The sequence below is a fragment of the Siniperca chuatsi genome, linkage group LG6, assembly GCF_020085105.1.
Source record: "Siniperca chuatsi isolate FFG_IHB_CAS linkage group LG6, ASM2008510v1, whole genome shotgun sequence".
Taxonomy (NCBI): Eukaryota; Metazoa; Chordata; class Actinopteri; order Centrarchiformes; family Sinipercidae; genus Siniperca; species Siniperca chuatsi.
In genome coordinates, this window is record NC_058047.1 from 18,117,669 (window position 1) to 18,131,069 (window position 13,401).

Here is a 13,401-nt window from a genome sequence, read left to right on the forward strand (position 1 = left end):
AAAGAGAGCGGCAAAGCACCGCGGCAGCGCCGGAAGTTAGACGAGTCTGCCTAGAAAATAAGAGCATGATGTTGCTATTTTAGATTGTTCCTGAACAATTGTGCGTAGAAGAAACGTTTAGATAATGAAAAACTGAACATGAACTAGTTTAACTAATGCTGCTGGTTTTTTACTAATTGTAAAAATATAGTTAAAAGCATCACATGGAACTAGTTGTAGAATATAGCCTCATTAATTACATTTACTCATATAGTATACTTAAATACAATATTTTGGTACTTGTACATTACCTGAGTATAGCCATTTTATGCTACTTTATACTTTTATATAGAACATTATTTCAAAGGGAAATAATGCCCCTTGAGGCAAACTGTGAGTTGTGATATTGTTGCTGTATAAATAAAATTGACCTGAATAATGTGCTTTTTACTCCAGTACAACAGCTATAGTTAACATGCAAAACATAAGACCAATTTATAAAATGTAATATAATATGTTACCCAATGGTATATAAAATAGTTACCCCCTCCTCGGCAGGCTACAACATTAAAATACTGCTTACACATTAATACATTGGTCCATGATCCATAATAAATAGTCCACTAGTATAATACATGATAATGTAACACTCACAGGGGCAATTTTCTGCAAAATGAGTGCTCTCTTTTGATACTGAAGTACATTTTGCATAAATCTTTTTTACATTTTGAACAATTGACTTTAACTTAACAGAGCATTTTTACATTGTGTTATTACTACTTTTACTTTTACAGAGGAATCTGAATACTTCTTCCTCCACTGCATTAAAGCACACTTTTGCAAATAACACACACACATACACACATGTGTTTGTGCAAGTATCTCTGTAGAATTGTCAAACGTTTGTGTTTTGTTTCAGGCTCCACTAAAATGTTGGGCCTTGTCAGAAAAAGCATTATTTTGAAAAGCTTATACCGGAAGTAAGTATTCTTTCATTCAGGTGAATTTGACAGTAGCATGAATAAGTGCGTTGCGCTGCGGATAAAGTTTCGGCTACTTGTTTCGACTACTGCAGAGGCTCCCCTGCTTCATGTTTCAGCTGAGCTGGAGTGAAATCACGGACACAGAAGTTTTATTGAATTAGGGTTTATTAGCCTTTATGCTGAAAGTTACAATTTTACATTCCATCAGATTTCTTTGTCCTTAGTGTACATTTGAAAACTTTACTAGTTGATCTTAATTTAAACTATTCAACTTTCATCTGGTTATGAAAAAATAACAACTGTATAAAACACTAACTGATCAAATATACACTCATTACATGTGATAAAATATGCATAGTGACCTAATATAAGACACACAGCACAGCATACAGGTAAATACAAGTCTCTACTCATTGCTGAAACACATCATAAGTGCATGTAGGAATCATACAGGAATATCCGAGTGATTAGTGCGGCATGTTATGAATCACCTTGCAAGTGTATTTAGAGCAGAGATGAAGTGTATAACAGGTATTTTGTCACTCCTCCTTAGCTGCTATTTGGATGTCAATCTTTTGTCTCAGCCAGCAGAACCGGTTGGTCCAGGTTTTCATGGTCTCAGAAGATCACCTGAGCTCTGCATTGCCATGGGAACAAGGTGAGGTGAAAGTGCAAGAGAGCTGTGTATGTAGGGGTCTTGTTAGTGTAAAGGCTTAATACAAACCCACTACATTCATTACACGTGATGACCTTAATTTTACAGAGGTGTTATTCCTATTAAAAAAAGGCCCTTTCAGCTACATGTAATTGTGTAATGTGTTTTATGGAGAATTTGTGTGCGTGTGTGTTTGATATTTGAGATAAGCTACTTGTAGTTTAACAATACAACAAGTTATCTAAGTGCATAAGATATGACGCACATGCACTTAACATATCCCTCATGTTTTTGTTGAGGACATACGTTTGTATTTGGTTTAGCGAAAGTATGAATTAAAGTATGTGTGTGTTCAGAGTTTTATGAAAAGAAGTGATAGGCAAAAAACATACATATAAAAATTGTTTTTGCAGTTTTTTTATGCCAAGATGATATTGATGTTAAGAAGGGAAAAAAAGAAATTCAGAGAGGTTGGGGGAGAGCGAGAATGACAGAGAAAGAAAAAAATATGTGCGGACTGACAGTAAGAGGAAAGTACCTGCCTCATCCTTTCAGTTATGGGAAGTTATATATCTGTAGTGTTCACCTGAGAGCAGAAATGAGTCTGAATCTCCAAAAATGTTACAACTCGTTGTATAATTAGATCAGGTGGTAGGTTTTGTATCATCTTCTGGATGAATCCTTACAGGCAGCCACAGCAGCAGGAAGGAGACTTTGTCCCCTGTCGCTGGCTGCTGTGGGAAACAGAAGATGATCAATGATTAATCTGACAACAGCCATCAGACACTGTGACACACTGGAGACGACGGAGCATCGCAGTCTGTTTCCATGCATGTTAACCTTACTTACAGAGTAACACAATTGTTCAAACAAGATTTTAAAGCATGATTGTTTTGGGGGAATGCACTAAGATCGCAAGAACATTTTTCAAGAGGTTTAACTTGCTCATGAGAGTACCTTTAAATTTTAAATAGGTAATTTGAAAAATCCCCATGCTGAAGTCTCTGCACTTCCTTCACTATTTAGTTCCACCTGCATCAAATGCTCTTTGTTTGTTCACTGTACCAATGGTTCACAACATTTTTGGCTTGTGACTGTCTGCTCAAAAAAATTTCACAACAAAAGAGCAAAGAGTACAGTTCTTTCCTGTTCCAGTTATTATCTTGCGACCCCCCAGATTTATCTTGAGATCCTGTGGTGGGCTCCCACACCGCATAATGTGAGGATGTTCTTAATGAAGATCTTAAAAAAAAAAGCTAAACTTGGAAAAGCGCACAGACACATGAACAAATTAATTAAAATAAAAAACTCAAGAAAACAAGAAAAAGACATGAACACTATATAAAATATATAAAAGTAAGTGTTTGTTGGTTGAATGAAATGGCAGATAGTTCAAAGTGAATGAATAAAAGTTGCATTGTTTCTGTAGGCTTGTGGCATGAGTTGCAGCCCGAGTTGAATCCCACTGAGATGTGTGTAATGTCATGAGTCATGACTGAAGATTTTCCTGATCATACCGAGCATACCGACTACGAGTTTGTTACACTTCATTCTTTCAGGTTACATTATGAGCTTCTGCAGTTTAGACTTGAAACCTGCGAGAAACTACCAGCCACTTTAAACTACTTTTAATTGAATTATTGAAAAGCTTAAGAGTAGTTGAACTGATTTGATTGCTTTTTTATCTGTAGCCACACCTCAGTGTACTCCACCTATTTAAATAAATGTCTGTGAATGAAGGTTTGAATGAGATTTCATTGCTGTTCATTTGGATGTTCCTTCTCTTGTATTAAAATTTCAAGACATTTAGGTTTTCTTGCTTGGAAAAATGCAGGTCAAACACAGAGAATATATATTAATTTTTATGCAAGACATTAAAACCTTTCAACGTTTTTACCAGATTCCTCACTCTCTTGCGACTACATCTCATGTCCACAAGATGTCACTTGGCTCAACAATATTGCCTGCCAGCTCATTCACACTGAAGGATTTAGATACAGAGTGACAGAGTTTCCATCAGTCTCCATCAGACTGAAATATCGACAGGATGAATAATAAGTCATTATTAAGTCATTACTGGCGTAGCAGCCTAAAAAGCTGCAAGAGGAGTTTCTCTTAGGGCTTGTCTGAATTTTTTAATGGAAAGTACAATTTCTAAAAAGCCTTTTTACCTCCTCTTTCACTTTTTAAAAAACATTTCCCAGCTAACGCTAAAGAAACTAACTACATTTACTCAGGTAAAGGTATTTGTGCTTTACTTGATTATTTCCATTTTCTGCTACTTTATAATTTTTCTTCACTACATTTGAGAAGGAAATATTGTTCTTTTTAACTCCACTACATCTATTTGACAGCTATGGTTACTAGTTACTGTGAAGGTTAAGATTTTATACACAAAATATGATGCAGTGTTACAGATTAAACTCCCCAACAGTATATAAAGTATTTTACAATAGCTTCACTTTCACCAGCTATAACATCAACATGCTGCTTTATATTTATGCATACATAATGATAATCCAATAATCAGTGGCAGCTCCAGGATTTTTGAAATAGGGTGGCCACGGCGGGGCTGTATGGGACCCCCAAAAGGTCACGATGGGATTTATTGGGTGTTACCTCACAATATGTTTTGCATTCCCTCTGATCCATAGAGAAAGACTGAGCTGTATTATGATACAGTATTAAGTATTATGTAGTAGACCACCGCTGGTTGTGACCACAGCACGGTGGACACACCCTCGGCTGTGGCTGGCTCAGGTGCAAGTCTGTATTATTGCAGTTAGCTAGACAATTAGTGGAGCTAGTTAACCTAGCTCTCTCCCTGACTGCTGCCAAGGCTGATTGAGACAGACAGTAGCTGTGATTATGGCTACAGCCATGGGATGACATAGCTTTGGCCGGTGCTGCCGCTGTCACTGTGGCTGTAGCCATGGCTGTGCTTTGGTAGTTATGATTATGGCTGCCAACCACCACAGCAGGCAAAGCAGCTGCAGCTGTGCTAAGAGCCAGTGGCTGGATACTCGGCCATTTGACAGGAACAATGAGCAATAAATGCATAATGTAAAGTCTCACATCATTCATCGTTTGGGGTGTCATCTGGGAAGGCCAATCAAATTCCAGGGATGGCACTAGCCCCACTGGCCTCCCTGTTGCACGGTTTATGCCAATAACATAATATATATAATGATAAAATACTCTGAAAGGTACCATTCTGCACACACATTACTGTTAATACTTGTGTACTTTTGCTTAAGTAAATAGTCTGAATATGTCTTCCACCACTGCTCTACTGTGTGTGGACCAAACCATGGATGATTTTTTTTCCGTTCCATGAACTGCATTTAAAATGCTCCAAATTATTACTCACTAAAGGTTAACCACCACAATTAACCAAAAGTTAACCAAGAATTATTTAAGAGACAGATACATAGACATATCATCAAATCAGAAAACAAAGTTACAGATGTTCAGCTGATTGTAGTTGACAGTACACAGCTACCCAGGTGTTAAATGTTAAAGGAAAACAACTGTGAAATTGTTCTGTTTGTTTCTTTGACTTGATCCTGTATCGTATGCATCACATTACAAAGTAAATATGAGACTTTCTGTATTCTAATACCAAGTTTACTGGAAAACACGAAACACTTTACTTCCTATCATCCATAACAAAAGGAAAGAAAGCCATGTCCAATATTGACAGTATCTGTGATGCTACCTGTTTTGTTTGTTGAGAAGGTGTTCTTAGAGCTGATAATGTGGTAGAAGTATGTAATTTATGATATTTATGATATTTTTGCAGCATTTTTTGCTGATTTTGGTGTCCTTTGGGCATGAAATGTTGCGTCAAGCTTTGTGCGTCCCCTACAGCGTCACTGGATGATTTTTTTTTTATCTCTTTGGGGTTCAGTTATTTAAATGAACTGTTAACAACTCAAAGACATCTGAAACGTGACAAGGGGTCCCAACTAGACACTGACATTTTGTAAGGGGTCACAAGCCAAAAAGGTTGGAAACCAATGGTTTAATCATTAGCAATGCATTGTATTGTATTTCATACGCTTGTAATAAATTACGTTTTCTTAAATGTAAAATCTTTATCTGAAAAGTAACTAGTAACTACAGCTGTCAGATAAATGTAGTGGAGTAAAAAGTACAATATTTCCCTCTGAAGAAATCTAAAATGGAAATAACCAAGTAGCCGTCTAGTACTAGTACCTCCTTATTGTAGGCTACTTAAGTACAGATAATGTACTTAGTTCATTTCCACTACTGCTTGCACACAGATATTTGAATAGTAAGTAAATAATAATAAGTGAACTTGTGACACTCTTGTAAAGATCATCAGAAACAAACAGCTGAAACACTCAGGATGAACACACAGTGTGCTGGTCTCTGACAGGAGATGGGCGTTGCCCGTCCAGCCAAATGTCAGTTGCTTTCTCTGACACGCCTCCAAAAGGAAGACTTCCTCTCAGGCAAACTTGGGAAGGTAACCATCCAATGAAGACCCGCCTAAAACGCCCACAAGCTCTGTTTTCATTCGCCCATGCCTCTGTCATTTAATTATATCCCAAGTGACGTCAGCAGTAGCGCCATACCGGGGCTGAGGAGTGGGTGACGAAGAGCAATCACCACCACCAGGAAAAAAAAAAATACCAGGAGCGATAAAATGCACGGACTACAAGGGTCCATTTGACTGTCATTTAGACGTTTTCGCATTTTGAGGATTTGGTCCTGGCGAGGTCTTTTGGAGAACACTCGTTTAATACAATGGATGTCCTCTGTCAGGCCGAGCTTTCTGGTTTTTAGCCAGTTGGGTGCAATTCCAGAGATGGCTAGCTGAGCTAACATAGCTAGCTAACAATTAGCCTGCCCATTTAGCTACACTGGTCACTGGGTGCCTCGGTCTGCAAAAGGATAACTGATCTGAGCGCAATTGTAAAGCGGTAGTTTCATTTAGATCGCTTGAAAGGGTTATCATTCGTCGAGTGCTTAAAGCAGTGGGCTAGCCTATCTGTTTGTTCAGTAGATGGACAGTTTGACGGGCGCTCATTGTCACTGCGCGGGCGTACAGTGGTGGTTTCGGGGCGACTAGGCTTGTACTCGGCCGGGCAACCAGCACAGGGATTGTACAGATGTGGCAGTCGCAGCCAGTAGTGTCCCACTGTCTCTAGGACCGAAGTTGGTAGTTTGACATAAAACCGGATTCTTAATGAGTGTTAGGCTTACGGGCTAACCAGCTACGCGGGAGAGGGATTAAAAAGCGTTTGCACACTGAAAATTCATCAACTTGTCACGTTAGCTTGGTTTTAACGGTAGCAGCATTTAGCTAGCAAGCTAGCCATTGAGTTAACGTTCATCAAACTAATTTCAGCTCTTTTTGAAAGTGCATCAAATAAAATGGTTATTTGCACCTTCGGTAGTCATCTACGATGTTTGCGGACATGTTGCATTGCATATTTTCTGTGATCAGCTGAGATCAGACTCTATAGCCTGAGGTTTTACACAACTTTGACTAAGCTGTCAAATATTTGACACTTGACAGCAGTTTTACCATCAATAAGGAAGGCCAGATTCTGCACCAAGCAGCAAACCCATCGAGCTCGATTATCAGCGTCTGGATCTAACTTGTTGAAAACGGACTGTTGCTCAGAGGGGGTTTCATTTATTTGAGACTTTGTGTCAGGTGTAGCCCGACGCCCCTTGTCCGACGGGCTTTTCAGCTCATGCGGTGATGACTTTAGACTCCATGATGGCTTGTTGCCTGAGTGAGGAGGCGAAGGAGTCCAAACGAATCAACGCTGAAATCGAGAAACAACTCCGGCGAGACAAGAGAGATGCAAGAAGGGAGCTGAAGCTTCTTCTGCTGGGTAAGCCTGCATGGTCGAAGACTGTCTCACATTGGCATGGCTAGACATTTCATCTCTACATCTGATACACACACAAACCAAGATAGTGCCTAAGCGGTTGATTTGATTGTATTGTAAAGGTTTTGCATGCAAAACGTTGCACCCACAATCGCGAGCCACATTACCCGGGATTTGTCTGTGATGAGATATGCAAATCAAAAGTCAAACGTGGTTCACATGGTCTCTCTCTCTCTCTCTCTCTCTCTCTCTCTCTCTCTCTCTATCTATCTATCTATCTATCTATCTATCTATCTATCTTTCTATATCTATATATATATATATTCTCACAGGAAAAGAACTCCTCAGCTAATGATTAGATAACAGCTTGTGTCACAGTTTTGGGTGTCCTTTTGCTTCTCCAAGGCTAATGTAAAAGCCCTTTGACATTGCCTGTCAGGTTTATGACAGACCTATAAACAAGACAAGTTAGATAACCACTCACAAGATAATAGAGGCAGGAAGTTGTCTTCACTACCTGGTGACTCTCCTGTATTAGCATGTAGCTGTGTTGCTTTGAGGGTATTTGACATGTCAGCCTTTTCAGGCAAGTTATGTGACGGTTATTCAGGCTTCACTTTGGCCATGGTGTGTCTCTGCTCCAACTCACAAAACACAAATAGAAATTGTTTTTATACACACCAGACACACAACTGAAGTAGAAAACGGGTTGTAACATTAGTAGTCTCTTCTGTTTAAAGTCATAGAAATCTACAAGTTATCCTCTGCATTTGTTAGTAGTCAGTCAAAAGAATAGGACTAATTCTGAATTGCATAGATTATCAAGCATGACTTTGACAAAGTAAAGCTTTTGATAACCAGCTGTCAACAGTTCCCTCATATTAATATCCTTCCTGTAGTCCTCTTCCACATTACCATATTTTTATCTGCCTGTAAAACATGGCTTATATAATGAAAAAGAGCTGGTTTTAATTAAGTCTGCTACAAGGGAGAGCATTCTCTTGGTATCTGGTTTAGAAAAGGCCTTCACTGAGGTGGGAAATAACAGTTCTCCGGAGAATAGGCTGTGCCATCCGCAGACTAATTTTCGTGTTTAAAGAAGAGTAGCAGAGCCATTGTGCTTTTTGATGTAATGTTATATTGATTGAGGAAGCTATTCTTTTGTTTATTCCACGCTACAGTTAAGTTCAAGTTTAGGGTTAGCTATGGAACAGCATCACCAGAGCTAGCAGGTAATATGTATCATGCTATAAGGACACTACAGCAACTCTGTGGTTGGTTTTCACAAGTGACTGAATTCGCACTTTCTGGTTTTAAGGATGTTCTCACTCATAGCTGCAACAACTTCCAACACTGAACGGAATAGCAGCTTATAAGAAATAACGTTTTTTTTTTGTCTCTGTTCTCAAACAATTTGTATTTATGAGACATTATATCGCTGTCAGAACCTCAGGGGAGCTGTACCTGTTGAATGCTGAAAAAGTAATTATTGTTATAGCTTTGTTAACCTAAGGAGATGTTCAAATTGTATTAGCAAGTACAGTAGTGGATGCCTATTTAGCTTAGAACATGACCATAACAACTTTTTCAAAAAGATCCATTAAGAAACCCTCTATCCACAAAAACATTGTTGAAGTCTGTTTTACCTATGCAAGTGTAATGTGTAAATGGGGCCTTTTGATTTGAGGATTGTAAGATACTGCTACAGCCTAGATGATACTGGATTTTTGAGGCCGATACTAAGGGAGCTCGGATCAGGATTTTCGGGACCGATCACTGGAAGCAGTATCGGCTGATACAGGGTCTATTTCAAGCCTTCTATTTATTGTGTAGCATCATTTATTTATTTAACTAGTCTTAACAACATTGTATATTAAGTATTAAAATTAAGAGATGAGAAAGTATCATGAAATGACAACTGTTTAATTATTGGCAGGCAACATGTGCAACATATTCCACTGTCTCTCTTAGAGATACAACTTATAGCAGCCTATGCTTGTTAATTGGGAGCAGCTTAGAGCTTAACAAATATACAGTGTTTCCCACAGAATGACAGAGTAACTAGTAGGTTATTTCTTATTTCACCATTTTAATTCAACTTCATTCTCCACGTTATTTTAGTGTTTACTCACAAACTACTTTAATCCGCTAACCTTGCTTTTCTGTTCAGTACACACCTACACCTCTGGTCTGCACACACACCATCTTGCCCCACCCCGCCTCTTTCTCTATCCCTTGTGGGCGGAAATCCTGTCATATTCGTGTACCCTTTGTCTTCCCTGTTGACTTTTTTTCGTCAGCAGTATGTTTTTCATAAAGTCGTCCAAAAAACACAGCTCCCGTTTTGGATTTTTTTTCACCCGCAATTCCATTTTCACAACAGTAGGTGAGCCGTGTGTGGAGCAGGCTTGTTGTTAATGATGTAGCCTATCGAAACGATCGAAACCAATGTGGTATCGAATGACGTCGGCACCAACTGGTGTGTTCACTGTTGCTTTACCTGGTCAATGCTTGTAAAACTTCCACTGTGTCTGCGTCATAATGACACCAGTTAACATCTCTGTGTGTGTGTGTGTGTGTGTTTCTGCAAACACTTGCTCGCCGGCCGTTAATATACCTGGGCAGCATTGCGTCATCTAATCAGCTCTTCTGATCAGCCTTTAAAGAGACCACCGATCAGACTTTCTAGAACGAATATTGGCTGATTATGATTGGTGGCCGATCAGTCAGAGCACCCTTAGTCAATACCAATACTGTTATTTGAGATATTAGATACCGATTTATCGGCCGGGCTCAAGATACCACTAATCATATTTGGCTGGTGAATAAGTCGGAGTGGCTACTGAAAGTTGCTAACCACCAGTTCCTTTGTCATCAAGACCTCAGTTAGATATTGTCAGCACGTGTATAATAAACCGGATGTATCTATGCTAAGCTATGTAACTAATATAAAATAAGAGATTTTAAACTGCTGAAGGCTTGGGATATTTTGGTGTAATATGATGTCTCAGTGAGACTGAATGCTACATGATATCAAAGCACTTCTCTACTTGTGAAATAACCTTGCTTGTGAGTTCATGGTTGGCAACACACAAAAGGGGCACCTGTTGGTTCTGTTGGCCAACATATTGCCAAACATTGATTAGAAATATAAAAGTGTTGTTGGTGTAGAAACATATTGTTATTGTCCTGCTTTTCCTGCTCACAGATGAGATGCTGGGATGGTGACTCATTGAAAGAGATTGATTTGGAAGACATCCCTTTTTCCGTCCTCGCAACTCATGTTTTGATGAAAATGTTAAAAGTACGAATTGCAGGAGCCATTTTTGTTTCAGCTTGTGGTGGGAGTCTGCTGTCACATTATTTAAGCTTGTGTGAAAAGGATCTAAGCACTATCTAGCTACAGTGTGAGTTATAGTGCACTCTGGTTGTCTCACTTCATTTGGAACCTATTATGGTGCTCTTTGATTCTTTTACAGACCTTCATGCAAATTGTAGCTTTTTATTATGTTTTTGGCTGCATATGTATCATGACTTGAATCTTTTATCTACAGTGGCTTGTGACTTCTTAAATTCACTATTATTTTTTTCTAATCTGACAAAAATATGAAATCCAACAAACGTTATCAAACAAAGTTTTAGTGATTTGCCTGTTAATGTTGCTGTTAGAGCAGAAATATTGCAGCTGTAACCAAATATTTCATTTTTCAGCTGAAAATATTCAACCTTGGTATTGCTCTGACTCACATTTGTTGGTTATGCGGTTCTAAATTGCATATGAAGCTTGAAACCTCTTATTTAAATGGTTATAGTTGTCTAAAGTTTGGTTTGATGCAGTGTGAAATATTTATCTGCGACCTATAAGGAGCATTAGTGGTTTTGTCTGATGTTTTAAGCAGAGGCAATTATTCCAGCTGTTTATCAGCAACAGGCTGGCTTTCCTCAGTGGTGTGGTCAGCTAGTGCATGGTAGACATGCAGGCTGAGGGAGAACCGGGGTCAGAGGCGTGCTCTGTTGCCTGCTCTGTAGCTAATGAAAGTCACAAGTAATTAAATATGTACAGCCAGAGCCCAGGGAGCTGCAGTAACAACGCCAGTTTGAGAGCTTTCCTCACTAAATAGGACCTTTTTTCAAAATGTCGGAATGATAGTGTTCGTTAGTAAGATCGTGTAAAACTGCTGATGTTGATTTTCACACTGGTATCTTTACTGACTAGTGTGCATCTGCCAAATTCAAAGTATACAGAGGATCTGATGATAAGTTAGGTTCCTGTGCAATGGCAATGGTCAGAGTTATCAGTAATAGGCCTGTTTGTTTCCCCTTAATGTTGATTTTGATCAGTTTCTGTAAAAAGGCCTCTTTTCTTGCTATGGCAATTATATTTTTAGGTACTTGTCATGCATTTTTCTCTGGATTATGTCATACCAAGTTATTCTACTATAACAAGAAACGTAACTACGTACCAATGGATGAGGTTTTCTTGTTTAAACAAAATGATGTCGTAATATTATAGAAAAATAAATCATAACATGAAAGTATCTTGTTATAATGAGAAAAGGTTAGTGTTAGAAAAGGAAAATCTTATGTTGCACATTGTGGCAGTGTGCAAACAGTGACTCAACACAGTGACTTTCACTTTTCCAATGTGGATCTGCTGTTGACTGAAGGTTAAGTCTGTCATGGATGACAAACCTGTAAAACATGTACTAATGCAATACTGCACAAATGCTACGTAGTTTTTCTTGTACTGTGTAAGTGTATTCATATTGTACAAACCTGATACAAAGCAGACAAGTCAGGAACATTTGACTCACCCCTTACTAGCATCAGTTTTGATTCCTACATTAAATAGCCTAATACAAAATCACACAATACTATATTAAAACGAGTAATGCGTTTTACAAGCTAAATAAAAAGTAGAGCCATCTCTCCCTTCTCCTTACTAAGTCTAAAATTGTCAAGTCAGCATTGTGTACTTTCGTGGAACAGTCTCTGACAAAGTAATTGTTGTGTCTCATCCTTTTATAACCATAATGGCCAAATATTGCCTTTTGATCACGGTCATCCAGAGCTTTTAGGAAACTCTGTCACTGTAAGCCACCAGACAAATGCAGGGTTTCCAGCAGAGCATCATAGCAGAGGTGCGTCGCCTTGCCTGAAATTAAGACCGCCCATGCTTATGTCAGAAGAAATATAACAAAAAGAGCAAATGTGCCATATTACACAGCAAAAGCCATATATTATGCCTAGACCATACACAGACACTGTGAGCCTTCAGACAAAAACGAGACATCTGCACCCCCCAACAACCCCCTTTGCTTTAGGACTGTCAAAAATATTCATGAAACATGAAAAATGTTGATATTAATGGATGGATCTTATTATTATTTTTCTTTGTCTATTCTTTGTCTTCTATTTGGAATACAGTGATGCTCAAGTTTTGAAACTACAGTTCCCATGACACTTTGGAGGATATAAAAAGGAAGAATAATGTTTCAATGGATTCTGTGAGTTACGCTGTGGGGTACAATGTAAGCCCAGTTTTTTTAGCTTATATTTGTTTATATTTTGGCAAATTGACACCATAGCAACATTAGCATTCATTTGTGGTCATGATTCATTAGCTACTAAATGCTCCACTATGTTCACCAGCTAGCTGCTACCTGTGTCTGTCTGCTGTTTAGTGCTGAACAGGTAGTGTACAGTGGGTTTTTAGAGCTTTTTCACTGAAAACGGCTGCCTGCTGCAGCCAAAAATGATGCTATGAGAGCGGTGACATTATTGGACAGTGCCCCATTGTTAATATGAAATTATGAATTATAGCTGCTTTAGTATAACAACAATAATAAACTCAAAATGGGTATAGAATCCCATAACTTAGCTTTACATACACATATATGGGTTTTTTGAGTCA

At 38.6% G+C, this 13,401-nt stretch overlaps 1 protein-coding gene across 3 annotated transcripts in view; it reads left to right on the plus strand.

Moving 5' to 3' along the window:
- The first annotated feature begins 6,197 nt into the window (after positions 1-6,197).
- LOC122877558 (guanine nucleotide-binding protein G(q) subunit alpha-like) overlaps positions 6,198-13,401 on the plus strand; it is a 36,310-nt gene continuing 29,106 nt past the window's right edge. For 2 of the 3 annotated variants that reach the window (XM_044199279.1, XM_044199281.1), the window contains exon 1: positions 6,198-7,490. In XM_044199279.1, the coding sequence (XP_044055214.1) occupies positions 7,355-7,490 (136 nt within the window). In that variant the 5' untranslated portion in view covers positions 6,198-7,354. The remainder of the gene's footprint in view (positions 7,491-13,401) is intronic. The other variant, XM_044199280.1, reaches the window with a different exon arrangement.